This window comes from Gymnoscopelus microlampas (genome assembly GCF_963454915.1).
Source record: "Gymnoscopelus microlampas genome assembly, chromosome: 10".
Taxonomy (NCBI): domain Eukaryota; kingdom Metazoa; phylum Chordata; class Actinopteri; order Myctophiformes; family Myctophidae; genus Gymnoscopelus; species Gymnoscopelus microlampas.
Window position 1 is genome coordinate 48,662,490 of NC_139947.1, and position 20,670 is coordinate 48,683,159.

Sequence of the window (20,670 nt, forward strand, 5' to 3'; positions counted from 1 at the left end):
AAAAAGTCACTACAAAGTACTACCAATCAACTCTAAATTGCCTGAAACGTACTCCTAACAGGTTTTTGGGGGGACGATTTTGGCCTCCACACTTAGTGATTTTTTCGCATTTAACTTTCGTTTCGGTAAAATAAATTTTACCGAAACGAAAATTACCAATCAACTCTAAATTGCCTGAAACGTACTCCTAACAGGTTTTTGGGGGGACGATTTTGGCCTCCACAATTAGTGATTTTTTCGCATTTAACTTTCGTTTCGGTAAAATAAATTTTACCGAAACGAAAATTACCAATCAACTCTAAATTGCCTGAAACGTACTCCTAACAGGTTTTTGGGGGGACGATTTTGAAAATCAGTAAGATAGACTTGAGAAGTGAATTCGAATTGAATCTCAGATTATACTAAGATACCTTCACAGGCCCGGGGGATCTTAGTATAATCTGAGCTTCAAATTGGAAGTGAATATTTGAAAAATTGATCAATATCTAATTTGGGGTCTGAAAGGAAAATCAGTAAAATAATTGTTTAAAAAGTGAATTGGAATAGAATGTGAGATTATACTAAGATCCCCTGACCTAGTAGCCTGCCAAAGTTTGTACTTTTCCCCCTAATATCTATAAAAGCAGTGATGGTCAATACCAATATTTTATGATAATGATTGGTTAGGTGTATGTGTAATTTCAACAATCATTAATTCTGAAATCAATATAATCAACTTCATACATTTTACAAAGAAATATAGCATTTAATTTTGATAAATCTTAAGAATTCAATATTAAAAAATCAGTTAGAATATTCATTTTAATGTATTTAATTTTAGAAACCACCTACATACATTTTTAGAAATAGTCTGTACAGGGGAGGATGAAAAAATAAATTAGTAAATTCATATAAGTATGAGTAGAAGTATGTGGCGGCCATAGCTGAATGGTTAGTGAGCCCGCCTAGGGAGCCAGAGGCCCTGGTTCCTCCAAGTTCGATTCCAGGCCAGGTCAGCATATGTGTCGATGAAATGAAATTTGTCCCTGAGCAAGACTCTTAACCCCTAACTGCTCACAGGTTCTCATTGGAAACAAGACCGCAAGGACTTTCATGAACGACCTGTTAAAAGGAATTATCCTAAGTATCTTTATTCTAAGGTAATTCTACATGTTTCGGTAGTGACACATTTTGGGAGAGGAAAGATATTCCAAAAGATTATGAAAATACAATATGATAATTGACTGTACTTTTACTAAATATGTGTCCCTTAGATCTGGTGCAACGTGAATATGGTCAAAGTCTTTCCAAAATATAATAAAAATTTCAACTCTTTTTGAATTCTACCGAATTTGAACCAATTCGGTAGAATGGCTCTATATATACACACTATAGATTTCATTAACTAGATGTCATGACTACACAACTGGCAGTGCTGGATTCAGTATAACCACAACGTTCATCATATATGTTGCTATGACAACCCATGGCACTACAAGTCACTATAAGTGTCAGTGTCATGCCAGTATCATGGTCAGTATCATGTCAGTATTATGGTCAGTATCATACATTTTTGGTGAAGGGGGAACAAAGTGTGCACCAAGTAGTGCCAACTCCAATCCAGTTTACTTGTATAAAGGGTTCAAGTGGTAAGTGTGTAGACATGTGTAAATGTACGATAACACACCATAATGAGTGCAGGGCAAACTAATGTCCTAGCTGAGGTCACCTCAAGCTTTTGTGTGTAGATTCTTCGCGCACGTTAAATGTTCTCCCGTCGAGGGAAAAAGCAAAACATACCAGAAACCTCCCCCAGGGATACAACTACAAAACGGCGCCGAAACATAAAACTAATTTGTTTTTTATTTGTATGGAAAACTTTATTTGATAATAAAAATAGCATTCACAGACTTCTTTCGATAGCTACATATACATTGTGATCCATCTCAAGGAAAAGAAGCTTTTACCAGATAAAGTCCACAACTACTTGTACTTAGACTAATGTTATGTATAGCTTCATGGGTCAAATAAAGCTATGAACAATGTAGTATTTATATATGCATAGTTTTATAAAAAGATTGGCCCATATACATGTACTGCTTTTTATCAACACATAGAGACAGCATTATGTCTGGAGCACATTGCAAGAAATAATGCTTTTTAAAGAACACACACTGCATACAAGTGCTTTATAATACAAAGGCAGGCTAACCATCGAGAGAGTTCAAACCATCAAACAGCTTCTGATTTACCAAATACACTCATTTACATCATACCTGATCCAGAGCAAATCAACATTATTCCCCCATGAATCAAAACAGGTCCATTTCAGAAATATAAACACATTATCATCACATTCCCCCAAACTGCTGAGGTTTCTCATAAATTTCTCTTTTGTACAAGAAAAAGGCAACATTTTTAATTTCCTCAACAGGTAAATCCTATTAGTTACATGGTAAAATTCTTTACAGGTTCATGGCCAACGGGTTTAAACGTCTTCAAACGGATTTTTCTTCTTTTTTTTTTCTCTCGTCTTCTATTCGATACAGTACCATGGCGACAACAGTGATAAAACTAGGTAAAGATTGTGTTGTGGTTTTTCCCCCCAATATATTTTTTCTTTAGTTGGTTAGTGAAACATAAAAACAGAGAATTACACACATAAACACGTGGTAAAGCAGCAGTCAGATTCCAGTGGTGTGACGGCATGGCTCAGGATGGCAGATTGCTCGACTTCTGTACCACAAACATCTGTCTATTAACTATCTAACCAACGGTAACCCTAGCGTCGCGGTTATTGTGAAACTTTCAAAAACAGCAAAAATCTACCACCTTGTGAGCTTCATTGTAGATTGGCTATTTTCGTTTCGTATTTGTCGTAGTATGACAAAGTATACATAGGGCTTATTTAAAGGTGGTGTAAGTGATATTTTTGTGTTTTTTGTTAAAAAGTTAAAGCTCTGTGTTTTGATAGTAGTCATATTGCTACAGGGTTTGCTTGCTCTCTCCAACAGAAAATATTTTTTTTCAAGATGGGTTTATTGTGTTTCCAGTTCAAATTTTGGCTGCTTTTTTTCCCTTTTGTTACTTCTAATTTCAATAACGTTCGATAATGTTTATCCTGTATGCTGTATGAGTTCTCTCTCCTGATTGGATACAACAGGAATCTGAGATGAAAATGTTTACTAAAGCGTTGGAGAGACAGGAAGACCCCGGTTAACTGAGGAAACACTTTATGGCAATGATTGCTATCAGAACATGGAGCTATTTAACACTCATTTTAACAAAGAAATGATCATAATCACTTACATCACATTTAAGCAACATTGGCTCATTACCTGGTGATCCGAGATGCGGTCGGTGTGCTATGAGCAGGTGACGGTTTACAATGACAATGAGATCAAAGTATAAGTCGTTCTGACCGAACTTGATTCCGACAATACAGGCTATCAGAGGAGTCGATATACACTCATCTAATACACAATTACACATGCATCTTCGGTGAAGACTGTGTACACATTTAGGATGAAACCTTGAAATCGTCTTTTTTTCTTTTTCTTATTTTTTGGCATATCTCTTAAATCATGTAATGGCAACTTAAAATCTGGCGGTCAGGAGAAAGTCCTCTTCCGTTTCTCTGAGTGCGCGACATGTCGCCCACGTTTGAGCATCCCCCGGATGTCAAAGTCTACACACGTGATCTTTGTTTGAAGATACGAGTGACTGGGTTTCTCTCACTGCTACATCGTAAACGGGCCGCTCACACCGAGAACAATAACCATGAAGGTCTGCACGCCAGTGGTTCTCAAAGTGGGGTCCGGGTGGGTCCATTGGTCAATATCGCATCAAAATCTGTTTAACCACTTTAACTCTATTTTATACGTCAGCTACTGAAAGAAAATAGCTGATCTACAAGCTCCCGACGTGTTGTGAGCTCGTAGATTTACTGCTTTTGAAAATGATTGAACATTTTGAGCCATTTAAACAACACCAACATATTCTCTTATGTTTTCAAATAGTTTGGATCACTTTCAGAGGAATTTCATGAAGACTAAAATACATTGGTAGCCAATCAAAATACATCAGGACATCTTCGATGCAATTGGTCTCAACCTCGGAGTCAGTGATGTTTTGTTATTATTATTATCATTATCGTTATTAACAAAGACGAGTAGACTATTATAAATAGTTAACGCTAGCTGGTAGGCTAACTGACATTACTCTATTACAGGTAGGCTATTACAGGTAGCCTATTTATAATTAATAGTCTCTCTCCCCTCTCTCACTTAATTATCGTCATAATAAAAGTTATAGTGCTTGCTTGGTGTGAACAGCCTTTAACGCTGAATTTATACAGCACAACAGAGTATAAATCAGGCTTAAAGAAACAAAGGGCCAGAGTGGTAGATGTGAGAGATGCCAGTATGTTGTTGTTTTTTTTTGCTTCTTAAAATGTTCGATACAGGATGTAGACTTGTGGGCGTTTAAAGAAAAAAGCTGTACTCAGTCGCACGGCTGGGTCGTATGACAGGAATAGGCTCTATGCACAGCAGCCATGTTGGGAAGGAATTGGGCCCCTTCCTCACTTCCTTCACGGGTGTTACCAATGATACTAATTAAGGCTCTGTTTCATTTAGTGTGGCATAATGGTTGTCTTATTTTCAAGGACCCCCATAACTCTGAGAGTGTAGAAATGGAACCAAATGGACCCTTACACCCGTAAGGGTCCATTGGTGTGTAACTCTCAGGTGGGTGTGTAACTCTCAGAGTTACACACCCACCATAAGGGGCCATTTGGGAACCAAAATGGAGTGTTTCTAGTGAGCCAACATGCACAATATCAGCACCCTGACCAGAATGGAACAGAGGCTTCATTAGTATCATTGGTAACACCTGTGAAGGAAGTAAGAGGAGGCCCAATTTCTTTCCAATATGGCTGCTGTGCATAGAGCCTATTGCTACATTTTTCCAACAGAAAACTGTGTCGACGTGAATCGTGTCAACCATTTACCAGTTGAAAATAATATGTCCTTTCTGTCACCTCGTCTCTGTCGGGGTAGAAACCTCTTATCTCCATATATTACTCTGTGTGTTTTTGTAAATTAATGCCCTAGCCTACTACTTGATCATACGACAGCTAAACTGCGATAGTAGCAGATCCGCAAGCTCGAAACGCAGCGCGAAGCGACATGTTTTGGGCTTGTAGATCTGCTTTTTATTTAAATTTATTTGAATGAGTTTTGGACATATGAAGTTTCCACCCGACAGAGATATGATGATAATACGGCCGCGGGACAGAATATAAAGCAGCAGTGGTGGGAAATTAACCAAGTACATTTACTCAAGTACTGTACAAAGTACAATTTTGAGGTACTTTGACTTGTTGTGTTTGTCCATTTTTCAACACTTTATACATTCTACTCCACACCATCTCAGATGCAGAGGTGTACTTGTTTTAGTCCACAAAAAGTATTCGAGTTACTTTGTAGATTCAGATCATTAGTACAAACCAATTAGAAGTAAACCCAATTTTTTTGCAAACTTTGTCCGTTCAAAAATAGTCACATTTTGAAACATTACAACTTTTTTGTATGTATCTACTGTATATAATGGGCCATTCATGAGTATTTTTTACTTTGGTACTGTAAGTATATTTTGATACAAATACCTTTTGTACTTTTACTCAAGCAAAAGTTTGAATACAGGCCTTTCACTTGTAACATTTCTGTGAGTATGTCGATCTCTACATTGTGGTATTGCTACTTTTACTAAAGTAAAAATCTGAGTTCTTCCTCCACCACTAGTGATGGGGAAAAAAGTTCATTTCAGTGAATGAACGATTTCGTTCCCGGCAATGATTCGTTCAAATGATTCGTTCACGCTCTCGTTCAGTAGCGGTATTTTCTAGCGTTCAAGATGTACTCGGGTAAAAGTACAAAAGTATTGGTATCAAAATATACTTAACACTTAACCTGCCTGAATTATTTCAGATTTTTTGCAGTTGTCTGCCAGAGATTTTTCATTGAAATTAAAAAAGTACTCAGGAGCCGAGATACAGAATTTTTAAGTTTTAAATTAACAAGGAAGTGGATGGGAGTCTAGATCTTCGAAAAATCATATCTCCTTGGTCTTTGGGTCAAATAAAAAAAAAAAAATGTAAAAAAAACGCATTTATGCGTTATTGGCAGGCAAGTGATGGATTCAATAGAACGCATATATGCGTGATTGGCAGAAAATGAGTTAAACTACCAGAATTAAAAGTGCTAACATATTTGAAAATAGCCGATCACAACGCGTTGCAGTTTGTAGATCTGCTATTTTGAAATAGCCTAGGTATAAAATAGGGCTAAAGTGGTTAATGTATGTTTTATAATGTGTGTAAAACACCATCCCCGGAGCCATTACGTCGCGTGTGAACGTAACAGTTTCAGAAAGTGAACAAGCTCGTTCACGGCAAATGAAACAGTTCTTTTGAACGAATCGATCATGAACGACACATCACTATCCACCACCGTTAAGCAGAAGAGAATGAGTCGCCACACTTTTCTCAAAGAAGACGGTTTGTGCGCAAATCGTCGCCGGCGAGCAGAAACCTCTTATGTCCAATATTTCTTTATTGTAATTCTTTTCCCCCGGTAAATTAATGCCCTTAACTTCATCATACAAGAGTGTCGCACAAAAGTAGGTAAAATAGCCAATCTACTCGCGACGCGTTGTGAGCTTGAAGATCGGCTATTTTCACGATTTTGAAACGTTTTATTTTGTATTTTTTATAATAATTAAAAAGGAACGTTTTTTTGGACATCCGCGGTTTCCGCCCGACCGCGACAAAGTCGAGTAGAGATTCTAACATGCTTTCCTCAGGTACATTATGTCACGTACTATGGTCCGTACAGGCCTCACCAAGCTTGTTCCAGATATGTCTCAATTACAAAATAAATAGTGAGCAAATAAAAAAATTATATATATTATATTATTATTATTATTATATATATTTATATATATATATATATGCGTCAGTCTAGATTCACCATCTGATCTTAAAATTTAGATTTTTGTCTTCAGTCCAGTATAATATTCACACTACTTGTGAAACCCATCGGTATCTTGTGCTATAGTTTGTTCAATAAAAAGCAATTCTGGGGTTAAAGAAACAAAAGAAAGACATCTAAAAGAGCTTAAAACAAGCCTACTAGTTTTTTTTTTTAAGAAGTACTAGTTTTACCACAGTTTGGAAGCATTGTTTCAAACTTTTCGGGGGGAGGGGGGGAACACATATTTTTAGAAATGCCTACAAAAAAAAAAGCAATATCGCTGTATTTAGTTTTTTTTTCTTTTATATGCAGGCACATACAATACCTTTTTACTATATAGTACAACAACTTTGTGTTTATGTTCAAAAAAATAACCAACGATAACAAAACGACCAGCATGGAACTCAAAAGAAAACAAAAAAGAGAAAGAAAAAAAAAAAAGGATTGTACTCCTGCTGTTTTTAGGAATCTGTGGCTGGGGGGGAGGAGTCAGTCAAAATCAGTCGGTGAACCGACCAATCAATCGATTAATAAACCAATTGATCAAATACATCACAAGAGTCAGTATCCTCTTAAGTTCCGATAATTCCAGTGTATTATACATCGTTTTCCACAACAGTAGGAGGAGGAGGAGGAGTGGGGAGGAGGGGAGTGGTCTGGTCTGTCTCGGCCCCTGCGCTGGATCCCCGTTTCTCAAAGCCGGGGTCCTGACGACCGGGGTCTGCAGCTGAATTATTGATAGTTAGGAAACCAAACGGAACCCTTTACAGGTTTGGGAGTAATGATGCATATACCTAACTGTGGAGGGGTGGGAGGGGGTCGTTGAAAGTGAAAAAAGTGTTGAGGTCCACTGCTCTAGATGCTGAGGTCCTTGGGGCTCTCTTTGTACAGGCGTCTCTTGGGCTCAGGGATGAGGTGGTGGTGGGGGGGGTGCGGCGGGCTGCGGCCGGCGACGCCCGCGTTGTTGTTGTTGTTTTGCGCGGCGGCGACGGTCGCGGTCGCCGACGCGTTGTTGTTGAACGAGGCGTTGGCGGCGCCGTTGTTATGAGCGACGGCGGCGTTGTTCTTCAACATGCCGTAGTAGTCTTTGAGCCTAGGGGGCGCCGTGGCCGTGGCCGTCGTGGCCGCGTAGTTCAGCTCCTCCCGGCTGTAGGCGGAAGAGTCGGGGGAAGAGTCCCGATCGCTTCGGTACCGTCTCTCCGGCGTTCCGTTGGTCCTGCCGTACCTCTCCGGGGAGGAGTCGCCGCGCAGCAACAACAGGTTGCCGTTGTTCAAGGGCCGATCGAGGGCCGCCACGGAGCGCCCCCTGGAGGAGAGCGACGAGGTGTCGCCGCCGTTGTTGACGCGCTCGGGGGTGGCCACGGTCGCCGCGTTGTTGACGACTCGGCCGGGCGTCGCCGGCTCCTTCAGAAGCCGCCGCTCGTAGAACTTCCGCTCGGGCGTGACGGCGAGAAAGCCCCCGTCGTCGCACTCCTCCTCCTCCCGCTCGGGAGTACGATCCCGCTCCCGGTGGAGCGCCCGGCGGTCCATGGACTTGGCCCGCCGCCGGTCCGGCGGGGAGGAGTTGCGCTTCTCGGTCGCCGTCGCCGCCGAGCGGTCGAGGGAGCCGCGGCGCGCCGGCGCTCGGCCGCCGAACCTCCGGTCCAGCGTGGAGCTGCTGGCGGAGAGCTCCCGCCCGCCGCGCCCGCGCTCCTGCTGCTCCCTCTCCCTCTCGGCGGCGGCCGCCGCCGCTGCCTTCTTCCCTGAGCTGTCCTTCCTCAGAGTCTTCAGCAGCTTGGAGATGCCGCTCTCAGACTCAGACTTCTTCACCTTGCGGCCTCGGCTCTTGGTGTTGTTGGCCGTGTTGTTGTTGTCCGGAGACGGCTGTTGCTGCTGTAGTAGCAGTTGCTGTTGTTGTTGTTGTTGTCTGGGGGAGTTGTGACTGTTGTTCCATGTGTGGTGGTGATGGGGGGGACTGTTAAACGGCCGGCCCTGGTAGTCCGTCGGCTCCGTGCTGAAGCGGATCATCATGTCCCTGTCTCGGCCGCCCGTACGCACAGCCTCCTCCTGGCGCGACGATGGTGGAGATTGGTGAAGTTCTGGTGGGTAACTGGACTCCGATGAGGTGTGTGTGTATCGGCTGTTGAGCGGCATAGTTCTCACTTCCGGAGTGTTTTGTGACCCGGGTGAGGGAGGGTGCCCGTCATTGCTGCCGTCTGGTGGGGGTGGGGGGGGGGGGGGCAGAACGGAGGAAGAGTGAGTAAAAAAAACATAAATAACTCATGATAGCAAGACACACCAAGCTGTGAAATGGTGTTAACGTTTTATATCGTCGCTGTTGTGGGGTGGAAACCGCGTTATGTCCCAAACCGGTTGCTTTTCAAGAAGTGGAATCCAATGAAGTTATGATTTAGGTATTAACCCATTGAGACCTGAAGCCGATTCTACAGTATTCTGAAAAACGTATGTTTCTATATCATTGGTGCTCAATCTTTTTCATGTCAAGGACCCCCAAAATGATATGTATTTGGCCGCGGACCCTCATCAAAATATTTTGTTCCAGGGACCCCCCAGAAGCAAAGATTTGAGTTAAAAAAATGTGCTTTAAAAAATATATATATTCAAAGATTTGCACACATTTTCACGATTTTTGAATAGCCAACGCAAAAATCAAAAATGACACAAGATGCTTTCCCGGTTTTAATGGGTTAATACTTTTTATGGGTTCAATATTTATGAAACCCACAAAACATGTTTTTTTTTAAATGGCAGAAATAGCGGATCTACAAGCTCTGGACGTGTCGTGACGTGTCGTGAGCTTGTAGATTGGCTATTTTCGCTACTCTTGTATGACGAAATAGAGCATTAATTTAGGGAGGAAAAAAACAAACATGAAAAGTTGAAATATGGAGATACAAGGTCTCTGCCCCCAGACAGCAACGATATCTTTATAATGTTCATATTCTTGTTGTGATTTAAAAAAAAACTAAACTAAATCTCAACAAAGATGGGTCCATGTGAACGCTTGCAGCTGTATTGATAAATACAGTTTTTTTTGTATGGATATACCATGCATATACATGCTCTTCCATAAACATTCCAACAAAATTATATATACAGTACATAATCATATGCAATATAAATAATGTAAACCGTGAGTGATTTCATTGTCATTCTCTGTTCACTGAATCACATGGAGGAGTCAAATCACTTCATAATATACACACATATTATGTTTTCTAGAGCCTGACCGATATATATATCCGTTTGGCCGATATATCGGTTACTATTACGAGATCCATGTCAGCTATTATGTAGCCAATTATTACCTAACCCTATTTTTCAAAAATAGCCAATGTCCAAGCTTACAACGCTTCGTGAGCTTGTATTTTTGAAATTGTTAGGGATTAAAGTTCAGTTTATGGGTATGTAATATATTTAGTTTAATATATATACTTAAAGGTAGGGTAAGTGATTTACTGTGGTTAAAATAAGTGTTAAATAGCTCTATATTCTGATAGTACTCATTGCCAAAAAAATACCAACAAATATCACTTACCCTACCTAAAAAATTTCAATGTTGTAGCTATTAAAACGTTGTTGTTTTTCTATGTATTTGATTGTTTATAAGTTAAATGTTCTCAAATTGAAACTTTATTCAAAGACAATTTCAAATTGATTTCAAGATTATTATAATTATTATTATTTTTTACAAATTATCGGACAAAACATGGGTGGTCTAGGACCCAAATGTGACATGTGTCAGGCTCTATTGTTTTGACTGTGGTGACAATGGGTGTAAAGACAACACACGTTGACGTCATCGACAACAACAGCAGGTGCAAAACATCAGCAGGTTGAGGGCAGCCAGTACCATGTGACACAACAACAGGCACCTCGTAAGAAACCATTCAGAACAAAATGGCGGAACAACTCAGTGTGCATTGTTGTTGGGGAGGAGCGGAACAAACCCAAAGCAAAATAATAAAAAGTGCTATGGCTGCGTGTGTGCGTGTGTGTGTGTGTGTGTGTGTGTGTGTGTGTGTGTGTGTGTGTGTGTGTGTGTGTGTGTGTGTGGTTGCAGTGAGAGATGGAACAGTGACATGAGTCAATCGCAGTAAAGGCGGCTACATACTTCACAGAAAGTCCAACCGAACAGCAACTCTTTTTTTTGGGGGGGGGGGGGGGGGGTTTACCGATCCGAATCAAGTCTGGAGAGGACGAAAGTATTTCATACGCCCTGGTCCTGGCCACTCAGTAAGCTGACCCTTATAGCTCAATGAATCTGCCTAGCAACAACACTGCAGCTCGCTCCATTGGTCGCTCAAAACCACTGAAGCACTTTGTACAAGCCAGCGCTGGAAGCAGTGGTTTTAATACTGGATCTCCCCCTCCGACGGAGGTGCAGAGGTTTTGCCATTTCTTGCTACAGCTCGTGTTTATTCATGGCCACTCAGAGATGGATTACAGAGGGGTTTAGTCTGAAGTAACATACGTGCTAGCCAAACTACTGTGGCTGTAGTCAGAACACCTCCAAACTTATTGTTGAACTTATTTTGGCTGTTGCCAAACCCTGGTGGAAGAACATGATATTGCCCCATGCACCCAGCTGTTCGGTTGGAGTATGTAGCCCCACTGCTTGGCCTGCTGGGTCGGAGAGGAGAGGTGCATTGTGGGTGGAACAGAAGTCATGGAAGCAGATACAAGACAGGGGAGACATGACATGAAGCGTCTGTGTACACAACACAACACACACACATGGTGGGTGCAGAAGAGTAGGACTGTCACCATTATTAAATTTAAGTTGACGATTAATTGTCATACAAATGAATTAATTGCAATTAACGATTCGAACATTATGAATACAAATTAAATTTCCGTTTGCCGTTTAGGCTTCGTAATACAAAAGAATTGCTTAAATATACAAATAAATTACTGACATATTTAATACAAGATCTGTTCTACAACTGATCAACAAGCTTACAAGTTGTAAGCTTGTAGATCTGCTATTTCTGCTATTTTTGGAATTATGTTTGAAAATGTACGAACATGACAATCCTGCAAAAATAATTGCGATCGTCTCAAATATTTGCGACTAGACGATTGTGTCATAATTGTGACAGGCCTAGTGGAGAGCGCGCGGGGGTTAAAGTGAAGGGGTGAAAAGGAGGACAGGAAGGAGGGTGGACTGGCTGGCTTTTGGACAGACAGGCTTTTGGCTACAAACCGTGGTCTGATTTTGGCCCATTAGGTAGAAACAGGGCTCTCCCAGCTTGTCATTCCTCATTGTACCAACAGCGAGATGATGAGGGGCCATCATCGCTGGAGAGGAGGAAGAGAGAGCCCAGTGAAACAGAGGGAGAGAGAGAGAGAGAGAGAGAGAGAGAGAGAGAGAGAGAGAGAGAGAGAGAGAGAGAGAGAACAAGAAAGAGAACGAGAGAGGGGGAGAGTCGAATAGAATAGAGAAAACAAATAAAATGAAATATAAAATAACAAAAAAAACAGACAAAAGAGACCGTTTACAGTGAGTCGTCAAGGAGAGCAGGAGGGGTTTTTGTCGTGAAAGAAAATATATATATTTAAGTATTTGCAATATCAAATTATTCTAAGAGGGAGAAAAAAAACGGGATGTTCAGCGACGTTGAGCTCTCAAAGTAAAGCAGAAAAATAAAGCTGGAAAAAACACAACTGGACTGTTTGTCATGAGGACAAGAATCCAACCAACACAAAATACACTCCTTGGAAGAGCAGATAATTGCAGCAATTAAAACATCTTTGCTTTCAATTCTATACACATTGCACTGTAAAAAAAACATACAGTATGACGCATATGGCAATGTACTTATATTATAGGGCTGGGCAATATATCCTTATCATATCCATAACGTATGAGAATAACATGTTTGGCCTATCGATATTGAGATCAGATTGGCTTTTATCGAACAGCAAAAAAAACACACACGCACGTCGAAACCACATTCCTTGGTGGTTTCAAATCAAATTTGACTATATTTGGTGAGATTTGGTGAAGAAAAGCGGTCCAAATACAGAGCCAACTCAGGTCCAGTTTACTAGAGAGGGTTTAAGCGGTTAATGTTGTCATTAGTTGGCATTAAGACAGTGGGATGTACATAACATATAATTATTATTATTATTATTATTATTGTTCCATTAACACAGTGGGGGGTGTGTCGTTTCACGTCGTTAACCCACCATATTCCGGTACCGACCCGTCACCCCTCTTCAGGACGAGCCGCGCCCTTCGCCCGCCGTTCTTGATGAGCTCGATGGCGCGTGCGTGCTTCATGTTCTTTGTGCTCTCACCGTTGATCTCCAGGATCTCATCTCCCACCTGAGGACAGAGACAGAGAGCCCTGCTGCGTTACCATGGGGACCAGTGGTGGAAAAAGTACTCAAATGTTTTACTTAACCCATTAAGACCTGAGGCAATTCTTAAAAATGTTTTCTAAATCCTATTTTTTTTTGTTGAAAAAAAAACGAAAAATATTTTTTCAAGATTTAAAAAAAATAGCAGATCTACAAGCTCATAGCGCGGCACTCGGTGCCGCGCTATGAGCTTGTATATCTGCTATTTTTGAATAGCCAAAGACATCTAAAGTGACACTGATGCGTTCCAGGTCTCAATGGGTTAAGTAAAAGTATCAATACTGCAATGTAGAAGTACTCTGTTACAAGTAAAAGTCCGGAATAAAACATTTACTTGAGTAAAAGAACAAAAGTATTGGTAGCAAAATGTACTTAAAGTACCAAAAGTAAAAGTACTAAAATGTTTATATTGCACTTTAACCTTAGCGCTAGGTATACTCTTGGTTGCTTGTTTTTGCAGAAAATGCACTTAAAACCTCTGGTGATTAGTAGTTTTCGTTCCCTACCTATGTTGATTGCACTTATTGTAAGTCGCTTTGGATAAAAGCGTCTGCTAAATGTCTGTAATGTAATGTAATGTTTGAAAATAGCAGATCTACAAAAAAACTACTTTTTTTGTCATACTGAGGGCAGATATTGCATTTATCTACAGTGAATTACAAGAAATAAGGGCTAAAAAACATAAAGATTGAATTCTGGACGTCATAGGCCCTTTAAAGGTAATGGGAGACTACACTCTGGTTGGTTTAATTCATGTTATTTCAATGACACACCCATGACTAATTCAGAGTCTAAATACAACCCCTTTTTTGCCGTCTGCCCCACTTAGTGCCCAGACAACCTGCTGTTTAACCAGTAAAATTGAAGGGCAAATAGATGGTCTGATGGTCTAAATAGGGCCCACACATACGATGGAAAAGCTCTTGGTTCGTACCCTCATCTTGCCGTTTCGTACGGCCGCTCCATCCTCGGCCAGTCTCAACACGTACAGGTCCATGTTGTACTCCCTGCCCCCCCTCAGGCTGAAGCCGAAACCTTTACTGTCGCGTTCCAAGTCCACCGAGTAGAAATCACCATCCTGAGAGAGACACATAGAGAGAGAGAGAGAGGGAGAGAGAGAGAGAGGGAGAGAGAGAGAGAGAGGAGAGAGGGAGAGCGAGAGAGAGTTTGAGCTTGTGAGTCGGATACAGATCACTGAAGCTAGGGGGCAGTACCGGTCAATGAAATGTATTGCTGCTGTTGAGGCAGAAACCTCTTCTCTCCATATTTTTTTGTTGTTGTGTTTTTTTCGTAAATTAACGCCCTTCTTGATCACACTAGAGCGTCACACAAAAGTATCAAAATAAACATATCAAAATCCTGAAAAGTAACAGTTTTTTTTTGTTGTTAAAATGTTAAAGCTCTATATTGTGATAGTAATCATTGCTAGTATAGAGTGTTTGTACAGTAACATGAGTCTTCCTGTCTCTCCAGCTCTTTAGTAAACAGAAAATATGGTGGGTTACACATTTCATCCAGAACCCATTCATCAGCATCAAGATTATAGCACTCCAATTCCATTAGTTTTTTCTCTTCCAATTTCACTTTGTTTATCTTGTATCCTGTCTGAGCGTTCTCTCCTGATTGGATCAAATTGGTATCCCAATTCACAATTTAGGCGTTTAGCAGACGCTCTTATCCAGAGCGACTTTACAAGTGTGAGATCAGAATAAGCAGAGTGAACATGAACTCTAGTCAATAAACAGGCTAAATAATCAAACAAATAAGAGTCCCAACCTGAAAATGGATTTTCTGTTTACTAAAGAGCTAGAGAGACCAGGGACGTCACGGGCTCTCAGAAGGTGGGGGGGGTGGACTTTCGGTGGACTATACCCCTTATTTTACACTTTGGCTATTCAAAAATAGCAGATATACAAGCTCATAGCGCGGCACCGAGTGCCGCGCTATGAGCTTGTAGATCTGCTATTTTTTTTAAAGCGTGAAAAACATTTGTAACTGTCAAATGTAAACAAATTCTGTATTTTCAAAAAAATATTGGGCGGATTTTGTTAGTTTTTTTTCGTGTTTTGGTTACTTTATTTCGGTTTTAGGGTTAGGGTTAGGTTATTTAATTCTTATTTTTGCCTGATTTTACCGATTTATTATAAAAAAAAATAAAACATGTTTTCAAAAACTGGGGGGTATGAAATCACGGATCTGTGAGAGTGAGGGTGTCGGGTCGTACGCACAGTGAATGGCCGTGACGCCCCTGAGAGAGACAGGGAGACTCCTGTTACTGAACAAACACTCTATAGCAATTATTACTATCAGAATATAGAGCTATATAACACAGAAAATCACCTAAGGCATCTTTAAGTGTCATAATAAAGTGTGGAGGGATAACAACATATCTGTTCTTACCTGTGGGACTTGAGTTTGTGTCGGGGGAGGTGGAGGAGCGCCTTTGGATTTAGAGTTATTCCTACGAAAAGAGACATCGATATAAACACAGAGTACAATGTACTGTAAATAATGTACTGTAACACGGTGGTCCTCAGACTTCTTCATGTCAAGGACCCCTAAATTGACACTTATTAGCCTGCGGACCCCCAGCCAAAAATAGCCGATCTACAAGCTCACAACGCCTCGCGCTGCAAGGCGTTGTGAGCTTGTAGATCGGCTATTTTTGGCAAAGAGTTATAGGTGTAGAGGGAAAAAAGAGCAGCAAAAGTTTATCTGAAACACCATTTTATATAATATAGAGGGGGTCCCTCCCTGCTTCATCTCTCTCTCAGCTAGGGGGTCCTTGGCCTGAAAACATTGAAGACCCCTGTCCTACGGTCTATTAAGAGGGAGGTAGTCAGACCCACCGTGACTCTGTCTGAGGTGTGTGTGTCGTGGTGATGGTGGCGATCTTCTCAGCGTTGGTCAGCAGAGATGCGTTGGACGACTCTGGACAGAGAGAGACACACAGATTATGAGTACAGACACAAACAAGCAGTGGTGGAAAAAGTACTGTTCTTATCAAACGCTTTAGATAACAACAAGTGTTTTCAAAAGGCAATTGCCTGCAAAGAACATGCTTTTATTCTACAGAAACCCGTGAGCCAATTAACCACTTGAAACCCTATATATTCTTAGTTTGTGCGTCAAATACAAGCTCTACGTGAGCTTGCCTATTTTGGAATAGAGACGCTAGGGTTAATGTGGTTTTAGGGTAACTGCCTGTAATGATGTCATTGCAAATTCAACTAATTCATAAGCCACGGTGTCAACACAAATGCACACGCACACGCACACGCACGCACACACACACACACACACACACACACACACACACACACACACACACACACACACACACACACACACACACACACACACACACACACACACACACACACACACACACACACACACACACACACACACACACACACACACACACACGCGTGCAACATTGTTGTGGTTGGAATTCATGTATTTGAAAAAACAGATCAAAAACTAAAAAAAAACACTTAATTGCAAATGTACAAGCCTGGTGCCGCAGGCATGAATGTGGTAGCGAGTATCATTCCCCACTGACCCTGGTCTCCTACGTATAGGCCAATTATTTGTTTACCAGCATTGAGACTGGACGCACAGGTGATTGTTTCATGCAATCAATTCTCAGCATATTGTTTTGGGGTTTCGCTGGTTTCAGTACATTCAACCATGTATCTCCTTAGTTCAACGTTTTATGTTTTTTTTCATACACTAATGCCTTATTTCACCACACAAAAGTATCACACAACGCGTCGCGATGCGAGGCGTTGTGAGCTTGTGGATCTGCTATTTTCACTATTTTGACATTTGAAAAAATAATAATAATAAAATAGGAACGTTGTTGGACATACAAGGTTTCCGCCCGACAACAACGATATGCCTGCTGCTCTGAGGCTGTGAAAGCATCTCTATGACTAATTCATGTCACTCTCTCTCTCTCTCTCGCTTCCCTCGTTATTATGAAAGGCATGCCTCCCCAGCGGTGGAAAGTAACTAAGTACATTTACTCAAGTACTGTACTTAAAGGGATATTTATATTTCTTTTTTTCTTTTATAAAAATAAAAAATATTATTTCTAAATAAAAAAAAAACACCCTCACACATTAGAAGGCCAATATCAGTCAACAGAACCAGGTGTGTCCAACACGGTTAGAATGGAGTTTGAAGTGTATAGATCGGCTATTTTTGGCAAAGAGTTACAGGTGTGTAGAGGGAAATAAGAGCAGCAAAGGTTTATCTGAAACACAATTGTATACAATATAGAGGGGCTCCCTGCTTCATCTCTCTCTCAGCTAAGGGGTCCTTGGCCTGAAAACGTTGAAGACCCCTGGATTAGATACATCTGCTATTTTTGAAAAATCATTTAAATTTGTGCAAATCTTTGAATATATATATATATTTTTAAAGCTTTAGGATTTAGAAAACATTTTTTGAATTGGCCTCAGGTCTTAATGGGTTAAGTAAAAAAAAGAAATGGTTGTACTTCTTCCAGCATTGGACGGTGGGGTGGTCTGAGGACTTTAAACCACTCAAACCCCATATGATTGAACGGAGTCGCTCAGGGCTCTATACTTTTTCTCTCTACTTTTCTGTTTTCTGCTATTGTTGTGGGGAAAAGCTTTCGCAGAAAATAGCCGATCGACAAGCTTGTCGATCGGCTATTTTGTGCGAAAGCTTACAGAGGCTGGGGATTAAGTGGTTAAAGTGAGAATGAAGAGGAACAGCTAATGCTATCATTACTATTTAATCCTAACTGCCAGGATCCGCTGGCAGGCATCAAAACAAGCTCTGTGTGTGTGTGTGTGTGTGTGTGTGTGTGTGTGTGTGTGTGTGTGTGTGTGTGTGTGTGTGTGTGTGTGTGTGTGTGTGTGTGTGTGTGTGTGTGTGTGTGTGTGTGTGTGTGTGTGTGTGTGTGTGTGTGTGCGTATCTTGGGGGGTTGTTCGCCCCTACTTCTCTCCACTTAATTAAGCTGTGTCTCTGAGGAGGAACTATTTTCATACCACAGCTTCTCCAACTTAGTTCCACTCAACCCCATAACAACCTAGAATTAAGGGGTTTCCCTATGACTTTTTCCAAGGAAGCCTCTGGCCGTAGCCAGCCCTCCTACAGTGAAATGACTTAGAAAATATATGTGGCAAAAAAAATACCTGATCCACAAGCAAAATTACTTCTTTTTTGTTGTTGTTTTGTTTGCCCTACATGCCCGAAATAGGGATTGCAGGTTGAAAGCAATGGTGGACAAAGAACTCAACCTCAGTAATTGAGTCAAAAGTGAAATTTGCTCTGTCAAAATTGTACTTGAGTAAAAGTACTGAAGTACTGTACCTACTAGGCTACATGCTTTCAAAAATCACAAAGTGCATTTTCTTTTTAATGTCAATGCATTGCTATAATAACATTTTCCAGAGATTTCCCCTCCACAAAAAGCTTGTCACGGTGCGCCAGATTGTTAGATTAGTGGTTAATTCATGAAAATAAACTTCTTCCCTTCTAATGTAGTGGAGTGAAAGTCATAATCTAGTCACATTTAGTTTTTTGAGCGGTGCCAGCCGCTCCAATAACTGTGAGTGTGTTTGCGTATGTATGTATGTATGTATGTATGTATGTATGTATGTATGTATGTATGTATGTATGTATGTATGTATGTATGTATGTATGGGCACAGCAACAACAGCTGCAGCTGATTGCAACACAAAGATGCAACCAGTTACACTAATTAAACTCAAACAGGAGACAGTGCAACACATGCAGCACTTAAAGACACGTGCACACACACACACACACACACACACACACACACACACACACACACACACACACACACACACACACACACACACACACACACACACACACACACACACACACACACACACACACAAAAATACTTCAAAGTAACTAACATTTCAAATGGCCATAACTCGGTGACCATTGCTCTAATCAGCACAAATATAGTACTGCCTGAATACCAGCACCCACACATCAAATGCAGTAGTTCCGCCTGAATACCCCACACATCAAATAGAGTAGTACCGCCTGAATACCGCTGGGTGACCTACCTTCAAGTGGCGCTGTTGAGCAGCCTTGAAATTAATGGACAGGGATTTAACATTGTTCCACTGGTTCATGTATAGCTTGCTGTTCATTTATAACTGTGTGGGATTTTTATACATTTCTAACAATAGTCTCTATGCACAGCAGCCATATTGGAAAGAAATTGGGCCTCTTCCCTACTTCCTTCACAGGTTTTACCAATGATACTAATGAAAGCACAGTGGTTCTCAAACCTTTTAATTTCAAGGACCCAAATGAAGTGTACAAATGGGACCAAATGGAACCATTTGTACACTCTCAGAGTTACAGAGCCGTCAGAGGTCCATTTGGAACCCCCTCAAGCAGGGGTCTTCAACAGGGGGTCCGGGACCCCTAGGGCGTCCTCAGAGTTACTTCAGGGGGTCCGCCAAATCTTTGTGTGATATGATTTTTCTTTTTAACTTAACCACTTGAACCCTATAGCATCCCATTCTGAGGAGAACTTTAGCCAAAAATAGCCGATCTACAAGCTCACAACGCCTGGCGCTGCGAGGCGTTGTGGGCTTGTAGATCGGCTATTTTTGGCAAAGAGGTATAGGTGTAGAGGGAAAAAAGAGCAGACCAAATAAACAATAATCTGAAACACAATTTTATACAATATAGAGGGGGTTCCTGCTTCATCTCTCTCTCAGCTAGGAGGTCCTTGCCCTGAAAACGTTGAAGACCCCTGCCCTCAAGGAACCATGAGGGTCCCTGGACCACACTTTCAGACCCACTGGTGTAGCAGAGTGTTTCCAGTGAGCCACCATGCACACTATCAGCACCCTGACTCTTAGTATCATTGGTAACACCTGTGAAGGAAGTAAAGAAGAAGGGGCCCAATCTCTTTCCAATATGGCCGCTGTGCACAGAGCCTATATGGTGCAAAAATAACACCATAATGGTTCTTTTCTTACCGTCTCCGGGGATGATCCTCAGGGCCACGGTGTTGCCGGCCTCCTTGATCAGGTTGACGATGTCCGAGTGGGACTTGTTGGTGATGGAGCAGCCGTTGACCGCCAGGATGCGGTCCCCCACCTTCAGCTTCCCACAGCGGTCCGCCGGGCTGCCCTCGATGATGCGCCCTATTTTGTGGGGCATGGCCACACACGCGTTGCCGGCTTTTGTGTTCAAAAAGGCCATATTTTTGTGTGTGTGTGTGTGTGTGTGTGTGTGTGTGTGTGTGTGTGTGTG

At 41.4% G+C, this 20,670-nt stretch overlaps 1 protein-coding gene across 1 annotated transcript in view; it reads right to left on the reverse strand.

Moving 5' to 3' along the window:
• Positions 1-7,743: 7,743 nt before the first annotated feature.
• LOC311052909 (membrane-associated guanylate kinase, WW and PDZ domain-containing protein 1-like) overlaps positions 7,744-20,670 on the reverse strand; it is a gene marked incomplete at its 5' end in the record, with an annotated part of 191,782 nt that continues 178,855 nt past the window's right edge. The window contains 6 exons of the mRNA XM_084068210.1: positions 7,744-9,208; positions 13,206-13,344; positions 14,314-14,457; positions 15,780-15,840; positions 16,229-16,310; positions 20,394-20,561. Of these exons, the coding sequence (XP_083924336.1) occupies positions 7,869-9,208; positions 13,206-13,344; positions 14,314-14,457; positions 15,780-15,840; positions 16,229-16,310; positions 20,394-20,561 (1,934 nt within the window). The 3' untranslated portion in view covers positions 7,744-7,868. The remainder of the gene's footprint in view (positions 9,209-13,205; positions 13,345-14,313; positions 14,458-15,779; positions 15,841-16,228; positions 16,311-20,393; positions 20,562-20,670) is intronic.